Source organism: Glycine soja, chromosome 4 (assembly GCF_004193775.1).
Source record: "Glycine soja cultivar W05 chromosome 4, ASM419377v2, whole genome shotgun sequence".
NCBI lineage: Eukaryota > Viridiplantae > Streptophyta > Magnoliopsida > Fabales > Fabaceae > Glycine > Glycine soja.
In genome coordinates this window covers 44031449-44048592 of record NC_041005.1, presented here as the reverse complement: position 1 = coordinate 44048592, position 17144 = coordinate 44031449, and the positions used below count along the sequence as shown (strand labels likewise).

At 34.0% G+C, this 17144-nt stretch overlaps 1 protein-coding gene across 1 annotated transcript; it reads right to left on the bottom strand.

Moving 5' to 3' along the window:
* Positions 1–8894: 8894 nt before the first annotated feature.
* On the bottom strand, positions 8895–10829 carry LOC114409807 (probable inactive receptor kinase At2g26730). The gene is made up of 3 exons (XM_028373406.1): positions 10513–10829; positions 10094–10408; positions 8895–9535 (listed from the first exon to the last, which is right to left on the bottom strand). The coding sequence occupies exons 1-3, from the start codon at positions 10529–10531 to the stop codon at positions 8967–8969; spliced, it is 903 nt and encodes a 300-aa protein (XP_028229207.1). The 5' UTR covers positions 10532–10829; the 3' UTR covers positions 8895–8966.
* Between the last annotated feature and the right edge of the window lie 6315 nt (positions 10830–17144).

The window sequence follows — 17144 nt, the reverse complement described above, 5'->3', positions numbered from 1 at the left end:
TGGCCCTTTCAATAGATCTAGGATAGGCTCTGATGCTAAGTAGAAAACTGGAGCCTAATTCAACCCTAAAAGCTAGCTCACAGGGTGAGGATTGCCCTCACCTTATATACTCTATCTTGACACTATCTCTAGTCAATGTGGGACTTGGGTTTTTTTTCTCAATATGTTGTTCCTACCGTTGCCATTAGTGCCTCCATTCATGCCTTGTCGCCAGTCCCCACCACCGTTGTCGCGTTCGCCTTTGTCGTAAGTTCCTCTTTTCCACTCTTCGTTGAAAATGGGATTGTGTAGTCATTATAAGGATTAACAATCCGTACAATGCATACGGATTAGAAATTCTTATGGATTATAAGGTTTAACAATCCATATAATCCATACAGATTACCACTATTGCATTCTACTAATATATGGTGTAAGCCATTACTTTGTTGATGAAGATTATCATGAGAGGAAACTATGTGCATGCCGTTGGAAGTCTGGGAAGGCATTAACAATGTCGATGTATCATAAGCGGTTGGATAGATTGACATCCGATGCTATGTGCTAGATTCCTTATGGTGACCACCGTGCATTCAGAGAATTTTGAGTTGATCTCATTATTTTGTGGACAAATCAGATGGGTTCATCTATTGTCATACACCAACCATAGAGGATTGTGCGACAGTTTGGTTATGTGCAAACCATTCCTCCAACCTCTGCTGCCCCATATTTATTTATAAAGGAGATTGACGATAGATGGATGCACTTTTTTGAATACCTTGCACTAGTGGGTCAAATTTGTGTTGCTCCAGGATAGTGTGCAGTAGACTACATGGAGTGGTTTTACATGATATCTCATTCCTTCATGAGTCCGACACAGCCTAGGGATCCTCCTAGACATCCACCTATGGTTCACGATGATACATTTATTGAACCAGATCCTCCTCAGCAACCGGTCGCCACAACATCTATGCCAAAACCACTTGCAGCTACACTTGTTGATGTAGACATGCCTCGACATGCATTGGTATAAAATATTTTGAATTCTCACTGTTGTAGTCATTTTATGTGTCATGCATTAAATTTTTACTGTTTAGCTTGTTGTCAATGTCATAGGAGGCTTGTCATGCAATAACATAAAGGTTGGAACGCTTGATCAACATAAGGATAGTCACTGAAGGAACTGAAGCATACACTGTGATCGAGGAGGGCCTAAGGATCGCCAGGGGTGTGACTGCGTAAGGCAATGTATATGTTTGATCGAGATGAAGGCGGCGTACACTAGACACATGAAGATTGTTAGGATTTTTTAGGTTTCATAGGATTTATGTATGCAATATGACTGAACAATGTTTGTTATTTAGTGTTATTTGTTAAGCTTTTTATTTATTTTCGTTTATGTAGTATGTGAATATTAAATTATTGACCTAAGTAGATTATTATGTTAAACCTTAAACCAAATTATTTAATCCCGCATCCCAAAATACATAATTCGTCAAAACTAAAACCCTAAATCCTAAATCCTAATTCAATTTAATTTCTAATAACCCTAAATAAAAATCCTAAAACATAAATAATTATATACCGTTTGATGTTTTTTTTCTAATATGATTATTTGCATTGTCGATAATTAAGTAAAATAAATAATTATATGAATGTCCAATGAAACACGCGTTAATTATCATATTACATGATAACCCCGTAAGTATGTCACAACTATGTACATTACAAATATTGTCTTAACAATAACTAAATGTTCAATCTTCCCCTAAATCAACAAAGTGTGTTGTCAACCTCATCAACAAAGTGTGTTCAATCCTTCACTACTGCATTCTACTTACACGCTCAAACTTTGCAACAATCTGATTTAAAGCATACATTGATACCATGCCAAGTAGTTTCTTATGTAAGGTAACTTTAAGAACATGTCCAACCACATGTGTACATGTCTCAGAATATGCCTTAATTTCTATGTGTTGCAGTGTGATCATGTTGTTCATGACTTCTCAAACACTACATAGGTCTCCAAGGCTATTCTACAGTTGTCTCTTTAAGGCCCAATGAGAAGACTCAAACTTGCATTTGAAATACACAAACAAGTAAACAAAAACAATTATTTTTATCTGTTAGATCCTAAACCCTAACAACAATAAATATTTACAATTTTCATACTTGTTAGTTGTTGTGTTTCCTAAATGCATCACCTAGCTTATTCGTCCGAGCTTTAACAAATCTTTCTTTATGAGAAATCAACCATGTTTGCTTGACATAGTCAACAAACATTGACCATGGTGAGCAAGCAATTTCAAACTTCAAAAGGCACTCATCGAACTCTTGCTCAGAAGTACAATCCACCAAACTCCTCCAGGCTTCCATGACATAATCCCATGCATGTTTTGGACCAACCAAAGTTTTACAATTTGCCTTCACATTCTTATCAATGTGAAATCGACACAACAAATTTGTAGTATCAGGAAAAATAGTTTACACTGCATTCATCAATGCTAAATCATCCTTGTTGGGGTTACACCAGCAATGTCAAGTAACGACAACCTGTACCTGTTTGTTTTGTAGGTACTATCTATGAGAAATACCAAATTACAAACATTGGATAATTTGACTATATCAGGATGACTCCAAAATATATCACGTACAACATCTTCATCATTCAATCTATGTCAATGAATATACTGATTTCATTCAAGAAGCTTCATTAGTTGTTGTATTTTAGTATTGTGACACCCTCTACCCTTACAATTATAACTAACTAATTAAATAAATCATACAAAATTTAATTAAAAGATTATAAACACATAATAATAAAAGAAGGAAAAAAAACATGCAAAATTAATTAATAATTTTTCTTTTTAAACGCATTTAATTTAATCAATTCAAAAGGATAAAGGTTCACATCCACTTAGTGAAAACATAATAGAATATTACTTTTTTTAATAAAAGATAAGATTATCCCGGCTCAAAGCAAGGCCGTCCACTCTAAATAAATAATAAAAAAAATCTAAAGTAGAAAAGTATAACGCAATTATATCATTCAGTAAATCATAATCCCTATCACAGACTAAGTCTCTCCATCTCTAGCATGTGACTCATCATATGAAGGCTCACCTGAAACAAAGTGGCAATCAGCTCAAACACAAACACACACCGGGAGTGAGTTATCACATTCGTATATAATAAAACATTAGAGCATGTGAAACATATAATACTTAAAGCTGAATTTATATAAATAGCATTACTGCACAAAATCGCACACATTATTCACACCCATTCAAGTTTACACACTCCATAAAATAACATCAACCACAATTGTTAACTCAATGAAATTCAAACACAAGCGTTATGCAACAATTATACTAAGACTCAAGCCTATATGCAATGTGGTACCATGTCAGTGAAAAACAACACTGGGGCGCTTAGGAGTACATGATAAAGCACACCACACAATGGGTATACTCGGTCACTCTCACTAAGTAACATCATAAGGTGACCAGTCATGGTTACTCTGTTTTGCGAGAATGCCCCAACCACATGGGATCAACATGGGCTTAAAGGAGCACTCAAACCGAGTATCTTTACCCCTAAGGCCTAGACTCCGAAGAATCCGTTTGGGCCTTACCTTCCTGATTCAGGTCCAACCCCTAAAATATTTTTTTTATTTGCACGCAGACACTGTTTATGAGTTATATCATACCCACGACCTTACTCTTATATTTCAAACATATTTAACAAATTGCGCCATAGTTTAACCCTTCAGGATCCTAACTAGGAATCCTACAATTTTCTTTAACACTGCGCATAAAAGTTCTCTCAAGGTACACACTGGTTGGGTTACTGTATAACTCATAACTCACATGACAAGTAATATCACTACAAATATCAATCACACACTCATTCACAACCATGTTTCATGTCTACAGTTTAACATTTCACACTCTAACTAATTACAAAATATACTCAACAATTAGATAACAATGTATCATAATAATAATAACATACAATATTTAACTTCAAGGCTTATAAAAGAGTAACTATAAAATACACGTAAAATATATATATAAGTATATTATATTCAAAATGTATAACAAAATATATATTAACGTAAACGTAAATGTACATATTATATATAACATATAAAAAGTATTAATTATATATTAATATAAAGTAATCACAATAATATCAAATATATTATTAAGTAAATACAAATTATATATAACAATAAAATATATACTCATATTGATTTCTATGAACAACATGTATACCTATATTTTAAATATATTTCAACTAAGTTGCCAACATCAAGAAAATGCCTAATTACAATGTGAATACAACTTTAGTTAATTTCTTTAAATGATTTTAGCCAATTCAATTATCCAACAATCCCTACACCTATGAATTTCATGACAAGAAATCACCCACGTGAAATAAAATATACAGTTTGTAAAAAAAAACAGTATCAATATATATGTACACGTATACACTGCGGTGTAAAAATAATTATTTGGACACAATATACATTAGCACAGGAACAAGATTGAAAGGCCAACATATCTGGTATAAACAAAATCACCACCACACAATTTTTATGCTAATTATAAAGAATTATAATTCCTAAGGTACACACCTAACACAGAAACACATCAATCCTACAACAAACTCGCAACAGAACACATCAATTCTACAACAAACTCGCAGCAGAACACCAATTGGTTCATCAAACACACTCAATCCGCGATTAAACATGAAAACATAATTAAATTCATAAACACCCCAAAATATCCCAAAAATTGATCCTCTAGGGATCCCTACACATGTTCATTCTAATCCCCAAGCGTGAGTAACTCATCCCTTACCTCGAGGTAGTCGCTTAAATGTTCTCTGTTAGCAATGGTGGCGTCTCTGGTGCTCTCTAGAGCTCCTCCTCTGATTGCTCTGTTAGGGTTCTTGTGCGTCAGAAAAGAAGAAAGGAACAGAATGTGTTTTCCAAAAAGCTGCTCTAGGTTAACATTTGGCTTATATAGTGGGAATTTATGACCTAATAATTTTTATTTTATTTTTTCTTATTTATTTATGTATTAATTTATTATTTTCTTATTTACTTATTAAAGTTACGGCTGTTACAAGTATTATTGTCTCTTATGAAAGAATGGTATGCATATCTTGCATTGCAAACCAATTACAAAAGGGCAATATGGGAATTATATATGTTATGTTGGGTGTACCAGCAAAATGAATGGTGTGCGTAGCAATTCCCTTAAACTAATTCAAGTTTATGCCCCCTAAGTGGTGAGCCTTAAGCTCACTTTACTAAGAAGAAAGTCCACTTTAAGAAAAAGCCCAATTGTTATAAGATGCTATTTTTAAACATGTAATGAAAAGAGAAAGTTCTTGGGTTTTTTTTTCGTCAACAAGAAAGTTCTTAGTGGTGTCTATGTCTTGCAACTCTTCCTCATTTTTTCTTTATCAAAATTTCTTTCTCCATGGTTGTGATTAGCTAATTTCATTCTTGTTGGGGTTTAATGTCATTAGACTACTACATTCATGTAATTATATTTTATTCTTATACGATAAAGATTGTTATTCTTCTTCTATGCTTAATGTTTGTTTTTGGTCTAGGCAAACTAATTGTGTGATCATATTATTTCAATTGTAATTCATAAATTCTTTTTAATTGCAAATTGAATAACGCAAACCATCCTTTTTATGCCTCTGAACACGGGTATAGAGAATTGGTCATTGATAAACCATTTTTCTTAATGCAAGTACATTGGTTACACTCATCCAAGAGATTGATAGTTGAATCAAGAGATTTAGCTTCTTTCTCTTAAGGGATTAATGCTTGAATAATTTTGTGGGTTGATGATAACATATCTTGATTGAATATGAATAGTTAGTAATTACATGTTGGGAGCATCTAATGAAGTTAGACCCCGATGATTTCTCTTTTTGATTTCATCCCAAATTTATTGTGCTTGCTAGGGGCTCCATAAAATTCCAAAACCAAAAAGTATCTTTCTTTCCTCCTTTATTTTATGCCATTGTTGTTTAATTTTGGTTACTTAATTTCTTAATATTAGTAGTATATTAAATTTACTATTCATTACCCTCTATTATCACACATGCAAATCCATGTGGTTTATACTGAGCAATATGATATTCTTTCAAAAATTTCAACACACTGCCTCATGCTTCTTAAGACTTAATATACATAAAAAGGATGTGTTTAAATAAATGAAAAGAGAATACATTCCACCAATCAAAAGGGTGCGTTTAAAATCGAATTTCCCATAAGCCATGTACATCTCCATTTGAATTGATGCCAACTGCTGAGTCTTGGACGATAATTACTAAGGAAGTCTCTCCAATATAAGTAACTTCATTGAAAACATTTGACTTACATGTTTGAGAATTTCCACCAATATTATACTTGTACATCTATGGATGTAAGAAGGCATCGTTGGAACGCGAATCAGAGCTATTTTCTTCAGCTTCCCCTGATCTTGTATTAAGCATAAGTTAATGTGAATAGCCCACCCATCAATAAATTAATAAACATGTTTGAAGAACACCCATTAACCAAGATTACATGAAGTGGATCCTTTAATCTGACTCTCACATTTCTAGCGTTAGTTAGTAAACTGCCAAATAAATAAGATACAAGAGTCAACAAGTTGAGATCCTTTTATCTAAGTCATTGTTTCTTTCTATACCAAAATAGCCCCCCAAAAAAAAAACAGAAGGATGAGGGAAGCACAACTATGACTAACTACAAGTGTTATTGCTAGCCTTTTGGACTTGTGTTTTAAATAAAAATGTTGTATGAAGAAAACACGAGGAACTAGGGAGTTGGAGATAGAAGGATGTACCTTCTCATGATCTAGAGCACATGAATGCTAGCAATATACTCTTCAACATATTTATTCCTACAATTTTTTATTGGTTAAAATATATTGAAAATTATAAAATTAAAAGAGAGAGCCATTAAATAAGATTCTGAATCCACTTAATTTTGTGGTTTTCGATAAATTTTAACCAATGAAAAATTGTATTTGAAAGAATGTGTTAGAGAATGTGATCCCTAACATTTCTCTGTAGCAAACAGAAGTAAAACTGAATCAAGACAAAAAAAGCACAATTGAAACTTTGAAATAATATAACACTAGTTAGAAATATACAATTGGTAAGTTGTTTCAATTTTCAAGACACTCACAGGTAATAGAAACTATTCAATTGACAGGCAAGAATCACTCAAGAAAATCAGTTATGGGAAAGGTCTAAAGTCTGAAACTTGAGAAGGGCTCCATGATACGGTGGTATATTGCCTGAGATATTGTTGTTCTGCTGCATCCTGCATTAATTCAACCACCAAACCGCTATGAGAACACTCCACAGTCCACAACACATAAAACATAACAAAATACTTCCAGAGAGAAATTGGCTAGGCACTCCTCTGCACAGACAAAAAGTAAAACAAAAACAAGTGAGGAAGCTGTGAGAAAGGAAAAGCAGGAAAAGAGAGAGAGGAACTAATAGGCCTATGCCAAGGTAATCAGAAGAGCAAGTGATCATTGCCCAATTCAAAGTGTCGACAGAGGACTCATCCCAGCTGTTCAAGATTCCATGTGAATCATTCAGAGCTCAATTTATGTTTATCAAAGCCTCCACTGCAATTCATCATAGCCTAACCACATATGTATTGCACGTGAAAATTGGTATTCTGAACCAGTTGCAACATCTCCCCTTCTGCTTTGTTTTCTTTAGTTATGCGTAAATGATGAGTTGATGACTCATTCTATAGAAGGGCTGACTCGGGGGGAGAAAAGTTTATCTCGGGGGGAGAAAAGTCACAAATATTATTTAACTGTAATTCTAGATTAGAAATCAAATTAACTCATTTCGTTTACAATTTTCAAGTCAATAAAGATTTAAGAATCAAATATACATTTATATCTCTTTATGACTTTTTTCAGTTGTTAGATACTTCGAAACCTACCTCATATTTTACAATAGGCTTAAATGGTTTTTATCATTTAAATTTAGGTCATTGTTGTATTTTGTCTCCTAAATTGAAATTTATTTAGTCTCTCAAATTTAAAGAATGTTTTTTTTAGTCTATCTTGATTAATTTTTTTATTGTTTAAATGTACAATTTGTGATGATTTTTATGGTAAGAGGTCTTAGAAAATCAATTTTTAAAAATTAAGAAGAAGAAAAAAAAAACAAATTTAAATATCGGAGATTAAAAATATATTTAAGTTTTTATATAAAGGACCCTTATCTATTATTAAACCTTGAGCCCAAACAATGTCAAGACTCCCGAATTACTCAACTAAGACCGGTCCCAGTTTCACTAAAATGTGAAAATTGTAAAGAGCTGCTTCCAATTTGACATGAATAACCGCGTTACACAATTCAAACCAAACATGCATTATCTCCCCCAACATGCAAATGATTCCTAACGGGTGTTTTCTTTCTTGCATTCAATATTTGCAAGCCACTTTGCATTCAATAGTTTAGAGCTTGCTTGAGTTCTAAATTTTGCTTGTTTTTTTTACCTCTGTAATTGTAGTCGCTGGTTTTGCCCATAAATAAAGTAACTTTGTAAGATCATGTTGTTAGCATAATAAATGTTGAAGTAACATGCAGCTTGGCTCGGTATGTGAGACATGGAATTATGTTAAAAAAAATCACAAATTTCATTGCAGAGATGCGGTTATGCAGAACAGTAATGATAGATAAGGTCTAGAAATGTAAAAGCTGCCTATACTCTAGAAGAAAAGATACTCTTGCTAATTGAAATTACAAGTTACAACCAATCTCCAGATAATTTACCATTTTCATGTGTTCTGATCGTGATTTGCACGAAACTAAACTAAAATTAGAGTAGTTTGGATTAATACATGCTTCCTGAAAGAAGTTGTTTTATTTTATTTTTTAATCTGATGCGTAGAAGTATATAACTAAACTTTGGGTCATGTGTCAAAGGATATGGATTTTTCTTCCTCCTCTATCAAAGAATTTGTCATCTCTGCAACTTGGCTCATACTTGGCCTATCATTGGGAGAAGGATTAACGCATTTTAGTGCTACCTGCAACAAACTCATCATTCTCTCTTCAGAAGCACCTCGTGAGATTAGGGACTTGTCGAAAACTTCAAAAGTCCATTCCTCTCTGACCACTGAATTCACCCATTTGACTAGATCAAATCCATCATTTTTAATTACTTTCCCTGTCAGCAGCTCGAGAAGTATCGAACCAAAGGCATGTACATCAGCTTTGAAGATGGATGCAATTAGATCTTTGCTTTTGAGACCTTTGTTGTGAGAATGGACAAATTGATCTTGATTCTCTGCCATCATTAGGCCATATTCGCTTATGCATGGATCCATATTCTTGCCAAACAAAATGTTACTTGACTTTAAGTTACCATGTGCTATTCCATTCTCAAGAAACTCCTCATGCACATATGCCAAAGCCTCAGCTATCTTAGCAGCAACATTTAGTCTGCTTCCCCAGTCAAAAGAGTGGCCACTTTGAGATCCTAAAACCATTAAAAGTGAAGACAAACATATGGTTAGATTTATTCTTTCTAGGCTACATTTCATTGCAGACCCTAGTTCCACTGAAAACTGCTCTTGGGCCTTAAAAAATTCAAATTGAAGACCTAGAGATATCCCATAAAAGGAAAGGAAAAACTTATATACAAGTCCTAAAGAGTTTCATCTCTGTAATATATGTTGACTTTTAATACAAACTTTTACTACGGTGATTATAGAGATGAAAATTTTAATTTTGATTGGAAAACAACACCAGAAGTATCTAAAGAACTACATCGAAGTTTTGGCCAAAAGAAAATAAGTGTCATATTAGGAAAACTAATTATTAGTAATGTATTAGAAAATATCATTTAGATGGTAAGCAAATTTGTGTTCTCATTATCATAGGTAGTAAGACACCTTTTTCCTAGTTTAATAGTTCTTCCGTTTAGCAGTGACTACTTATGTGATATGCATTAGTATGTCAAACAAAGTACCATAGCTTATTAACTACTTTCCATATCAAATGAATGTAATAACACCTTACTTTGCTTACAACTTACCATAGAGCAACATGAAGAGACTACCATTCTGCAGATATTTATATGCTAGGAGCTTCTCTTGCTGAGAGCAATAGTATGCAACGGGTGGCAATACGCGTGGATGCTTCACTTGGGCTATCAAATTCATCCTTCTCTCAAAATCTTGCTTGGAAATCCCCCAATCCTTGATCCTCTTCACTGCCAACAGCACCACATTATCGAGCATAACCTTGTAGAGGCTTCCATGCTTTCCCCTCCTAATCAATTCAGCAGGGGCACCAAGCAAGTCCTCAAATTGCAATCCTCGAAGCGTTTGACTTGAAAGAAGAACAAGAGCTGATGACAGGATGCATCATCAGCAGGGATGTAACCTTTGATGAGAGCAGAATGACAATGCTGAGTAAGGAGAAGAAGGATAACAGCTCAAGTAGTGAGAATACCAATTTTGAGATGGAGCATTCTGAGATTTCAGATCATGATAGTGGAAATGTTATTGATCACACTGATCAAGGAGAAGCTAGAGATAATGAAGAGTTGGTTACTCAGCATGACTTGTCCAATTATCAATTGACTAGAGATAGAGAAAAAAGGGTGATAAAGCCTCCAAGGAGGTATGGTCATGCTGATATTATTTGCTATGCCTTGAGTGTTGCTGAGGAGATTCAAAATTCAGAACCTAAGACCTAGAGGGAAGCAATTGAAAGTGAAGACAGCCAGTTGTGGCTTCAGGCAATGAGTGAAGAAATGGAATCTTTGAGAAAGAACAATACCTGGATACTTGTGGATCAACCCAAGAAGCAGAAGGCTGTTGGATGTAAGTGGATCTTCAAGAAGAAAGAAGGCATTCCAGGAGTAGAAAGGCCTAGATTCAAGGCAAGATTGGTAGCAAAAGGCTTTACACAGGTTGAAGGAATTGATTACAATGAGACTTTTTCACCAGTTGTAAAGCATTGCTCAATTAGAATTATACTTGGTCTGGTAAATTAGTATGATTTGGAACTTGAACAGTTGGATGTTAAAACAGCTTTTCTCCATGGAAATCTAAAGGAAACCATTTACATGAACCAGCCGGAAGGTTTTGAAGAAGGGGAGAACAAGGTGTGCTTGCTGAAAAAATCTTTGTATGGACTGAAGCAAAGCCCTCGAATGTGGTATCTCAAATTTGATGAGTTCTTGATCAGATATGACTTCATTAGAAACAGATATGACAGTTGTGTATATATCCTGAAAAAGGGGAAAGTGTGTGTTCTTTATCTTCTCTTGTATGTGGATGACATCCTCATTGCAACTGCGGATAAGGAAGAGATTAGGATACTCAAAGAAAGCTTGAACACAAAATTTGAGATGAAAGATACTCGGAATTGATATTCATAGGGACAGGGCAAAGGGTCAGCTAGAAGGATACTCGGAATTGATATTCATAGGGACAGGGCAAAGGGTGAACTATTCTTGTCCCAAAGCAACTACCTCAAGAAAGTGGTGGAAAGGTTTAGGATGCATCAAAGCAAACCTGTTAGCACACCACTTGGTCATCATACAAAGCTATATGTTATTCAAGCACCAGAAACAGCTTAAGAAAGTTCTAAAATGGATCAAACACCCTATGCTAGTGGTGTTGGAAGCATAATGTATGGAATGGTTTGCAGCAGACCTGACTTAGCTCATGCTGTAAGTATTATAAGCAGATTCATGGGAGATCCTGGCAGCGCACATTGGGAAGCTGTGAAGTGGACACTAAGGTATCTAAATGGATCTTTGAAAGCTGGTTTAAGGTACAAGAAGACAGCACACGAGGCAGTAGTCACAGGCTATGTAGATGCAGATTTTGCAGGAAATGTAGACACAAGGAAGTCCTTAATAGGATATGTGTTTACTTTGTTTGGGACAACAATCAGTTGGAAATCAAATCAACAATCAGTTGTTGCTCTTTCAACAACTGAAGCAGAATACATGGCCCTAGTTGAAGGAGTGAAGGAAGCAATCTAGCTTAAAGGTATGATTAATGAACTTGGAATAACACAAACTTGTGTCACAATTCATTGTGACAGTCAAAGTGCCATTCACTTAGCAAATCACCAAATGTACCATGAGAGGACAAAACACATAGATGTGAAACTACACTTCATCAGAGATGTGATTGAATCTGAGAAGGTGAAGGTGGAGAAGGTTTCAACAGAAGAAAACCCGACTGATATGTTCACAAAGTCCCTCTCTAGTGTCAAGTTCAAGCACTTCTTGGATTTGATAAATTTTGAAGATGCTTAAAGCAGATTGGTAGAAGTGCAGCCTTGAATCACAAGGTAGACACTTGTTGATTTAGAGTCAAGGTGGAGATTTGTGGTGTGTGACTCAAAATCACAAATGGCACAAGTGAAAAAACTTTAAATTGGTGTTGTCATAACTTTTTTCAGTTATTATAACTGAATTGGTTTTGGCACCAAAGCATAGCTAGAGTGTACATATATATTCTTGATCATGTAATGCAGTGTGTGGTTTTTTTTATGAGAGCGGCTGAAAAATAGAGAAGCTGAAAAACTGCAGAAATCAGAGAGTTCAAAAAGGGAGGTAGTGAGCTAGGTGATTGAGAGAGGTTTTGTTGAAAGAGAAACCAAGAGAAATCAAAGCTAGTTGCTGCTTGTATTGAACTTGTAATTTCATGATCTATGTGATGATGATGAGCTGCGTTTTCCCGTGGATGTAGGCACATTATCGAACCACGTAAATCTTTGGGTTCTTGCTCTGCTGTGTATTGCTTTGCTGTGTTTTTCTTGTTTTTTGATCTTGTGCAGATTAAGAGTAGCAAAATTTATAACTAGAACCAACAAAACCTTTAGGGAACGTCAAATCAAAGTTTCTGTCACAAAGAAACTCATTCTTCAATGCAAAACTAGATGGAATTCCACTTATCACATGCTTGTTGTTGCATTGGCTTACAAAGGTGTTTTAATTGTTTGAAAACAAGATAATAGTTATATACATGCTTGCCTACATTAGATGAGTGAGAAATTGCAAGAGAGATATGTAGTAGGTTGGAAGTTTTTAATCGTGTAACTGAAATGTTTTCTGGGACACTATATCAAACAACCAAGGCATCCTTCCCTTTGACAAAACAAATTTAGCTCTCTTTGTAGCAGTGGCAAATTTGTCCAATTGTAGCTATTAAAAATATGGCTTCAAAAGTGGTTGCCAAATTTGAGAAATATTGGTATGTTATTCATGGAATTATAGGAATTGTTATTATTTTAAATCCAAGATACAAATTTAAGTTATTGGAGTACTTTTTCTCTAAGCTTTATGGAAGTTCATCTTCAATTGAAATGAACAATATCAGGAAGTTGTGTTACTCATTATTTGAAGAGTACCATATTAAGACAAAGGGAATAATGGAAAATTCAACTTCACATGAAAATGATATTGAGTCAAACTTGGATAATCTAGAAGTTAGCAATTTCCTTAGTGACTATGACTCATTTGAGAATAAAACAATTAAGATACAAACAATGTATGAACTAGATCTCTACTTGGATGAGAAAGGTTTGCTTATGAGTGCTAATTTTGACATTCTTTGATGGTGGAAAAAAAATGGGATCAAGTATCCAATTATGCAGAAAATTACTAAGGATGTTTTGACAATATAATTTCAATTGTTGCTTTAGAATCTACTTTCAACATGGGAGGTAGGTTATTGAGTCCTCATCGTTCTAGGCTTCATGAGTTTACTTTGGAGGCACTTATGTGTGCACAAAGCTAGATGAAACATAAGCAACAAGGTAATAAAAATTACATTCTTTTGTTTATTCAATTGTTGTTTTGTCTTCTATTGATAGTTTTATTTAACATTTGTGATAGGTCTAATGCATTTGTCTTTTTGTCATGTTCTAGTTTCTATTGGTATTGGGGGATCAAAGCAATATATAGAATTTGGAGATAGGTTCTTACAAAAATATGGAGAAGTTGATTTTTATGATGAGGTCAAATATCCTATTTGTTTGTGTTTTTTTAATTTATAATATATAATTATGAGCTAATTAGTTTTACTATTTTTTTACTAGTCTCGGAGAGTATTATCACCACATGATGTCCAAGTTTAATTAGTGTTTTTGTTAAGCAAATAAAGCATTAACTTTAAGAATCATGTTATGTTGGATTATTATATTTGTAATGTTGTTTATTTATGACTTGAGTTTTGATGAATCAGTGCTATGCTTATTTGTTTTTAATATTGTGTGAACATGTTCTTAATGTTTTATTTTTTTAAATTTAAGAATGCATTTTGAATTTTTAGTAATTTTTTTGATTAATTTTTATATTGATTTATTAACTTTATATCATAAGTAAAGTGTGGGTCTCGGGTACAGGTATAGGTATATAGGTACCCAATGGGTATGAGGATTAAAGTTGCTACCTCAGCATGTATAGGGCCGACTATGGGGATTTTTTCAGAACATGAGTATGGGGACGAGTACTATAGGACCCTACCTAAAACCCTACCTATTATCATACCTAGTTTAGACAATTAGACAATGAAGATGTCGACAAAGATACATTATGGACACATTTAGATTCCATCAAACTCCTAAATTCCCAACAATAATGATTGGCGATACGACTTACAAGTCAAATAGATATCATCTTCCATTGTTAGAAATTGTTGATATCACTTCAAAAAAAACATGACTTTTGTTATTGCCTTTGTTTATTTAATTTATGAGAAAGTAGATAATTTTGAATGGGCTTTAAGTAAGGTGAAAGGATTGTGTAAGAAAAATGCTTTGTTGCTTCAGCTTTTTGTCAGTTATAGGGATCTTGCTTTCATTTAATGCATTGGAGACTGTGCTTCCTTCTTCAACCAACTTTTTATGTTTATTTTATTACAAAAAATGTCAGCACAAAATGAAAAATCCATTTGGATAAGGCTAGAGAGTGGCAAAATGAAATGGATGCTTAGGAGCTATTGCTCCAATCTCCAGATGAAAAATTATATAACGAACGCTTGAAAAGCTTTACAAACAAGTGCATATGTTATAAAGTATTTGTAGAGTATGTCCAAAACGCATGGTTTATGCCTTTTAAGGAGAAGTTTGTACAAGCATGGGTTTATTGGGTCATGTATCTTGGCAACACAACAACAAATAGGTAGATAAATTCATTGAAATTAGCCATTTTTAACATTTCATTTTGTTAATTGCATAATTTCTTACATTTCATTTTTGTTGCATATTAGGGTTGAAGGCATACATGCGAGATTGAAGCAGTTGCTTTGAGATAGCATAAGAGATTTGTGTAGTTGTTGGGATGCAATGAATAAGATGTTTGTCTTGCAACGTATGACAATTAAAGCTTTGCTTCAGAAAAACATAAATATGGTTAAGCATAGGTTTGATACCCTAATATATAAGAATTTATGCATCTATGTATAAAGAGAAGCATAAGACATCATTTTCCATGAGTTGCAACAGGTTGACACTATAGGTATTGACAATTATGCTTGTGGCTACACACTTAAAGTTACTCAGGTCTACCATGTGCTTGTGAACTTGTTGAATTTATCAGTATATATGGCTTTATTCCCTTGAAGTGCATCCATGTACATTGGAAGATGTTATCCATTCATAGTTTATAAAATAAGGGTGACTCTTAGGGGGACTTAACCCTGACACATAAGGTCGATGCTTTGTTTAAGATATTTTCACAACTATACGTGTGTGGTAAAATGACCTTAAAGATTAAATTCTGTGAATTTACATTTTCAAATACCACTTCAATGTGTCCCCCTCAAGAGAAAGTAAAAAAAAAGGTGCATCGAAGTTTGTGATCTCTATCAAACGTGAACCTTCAATGTGGGAGCACGTTAATGAAATAAACACGATGATTGGTAGTTCAGGAACTCTAAAAAAGGTGCATCGAAGTTTGTGAAATATATCAAACGTGAACCTTCAATGTGGGAGCACGTTGATGAAATGAACACGATGATTGGTAGTTCGAGAACTCTAAGTGTGGCTCACAAGTTGGCCATGAAAACAAGAAGACAAAAATGGATCATTATGTGAATGGATTTTCTAATGAGTTGCAACAATACATTCTAAACATTGTTGATGTCACACCGAATGGAAATTGTAATTACAAGATAATTGCAGCTTTGTTAAGCCAAGGTAGGGACTCTTGGTCTCTCGTTGCCAAGATTTGATTTGAGAACTTCAAATATGACACCTTCTCTATGTTGAATTACTTGGCTCAGAAGAAAGACTATTGAAATTAATAACCTCTTGTATGTTGAAAGTGGTTCAATACCCACTGCGAAGTGGATGACCATTCCTGACATGGGTTATGTCATTATTAGCGGTATAATGTTGCATTGGCCCACTTATCTAGGCTGCAAAGTTGAACCTTCTTTCCACTTAATTAGGAATCCCACACCATCTGCTCCTTGTCTCGTTACAATTGGATTTGTCAATGGAAATTACTTTGTGCATGTATGTATTATTCACTAAAGATATCATTTACTTTTGTAAGCTAATATTGATTTATTCGCTCAGTTCATCTTTTCTACGATAATATAACTTTTTTTTAAAAGATAATTGTTCTTTTGCTCTTGTTTTACCACAGTAAAAAAGATACTTCACACCCAAAACCCATTTGTGACAAAAGCCTTACATGAAACGCATGCAAGCTTTCAACTCAATACAATTTCATTCAAGTAAAGGATCTCAATATGTAGTACACATTTCTATGGATTAAAATAATTTTAAATGTTGAATGTATATCCAATTAATTTTATGGATGCGTATCTCAATATGTAAAAGAAACTTCTATGAAATTTGATTTAATACATAAGTTATTTTCATCTGTGATACCTATTTGTCAAAACATTAAAAAACCAAAATAAAAAATATACAATAGAATTGTGATTCTGTTATATATTTTTTCAAGAAAACAAAAGGCCCAACAAAAGTATGATTCTATTATACGCTGTGCAACGGAATCATACTTCCTTTGTTCATGCTTTATTGACCCCCACTTGCACAATGGATCGTGATTATGTTGTGCATATTTTCCACCCAACAGAATTCTG

Coding starts and splice junctions, on each gene's coding strand:
- LOC114409807 (XM_028373406.1), bottom strand. Junction 9,536..10,093: donor TCTCTTCATGTTGCTCTATG/GTAAGTTGTAAG, acceptor TAATGGTTTTAG/GATCTCAAAGTGGCCACTCT.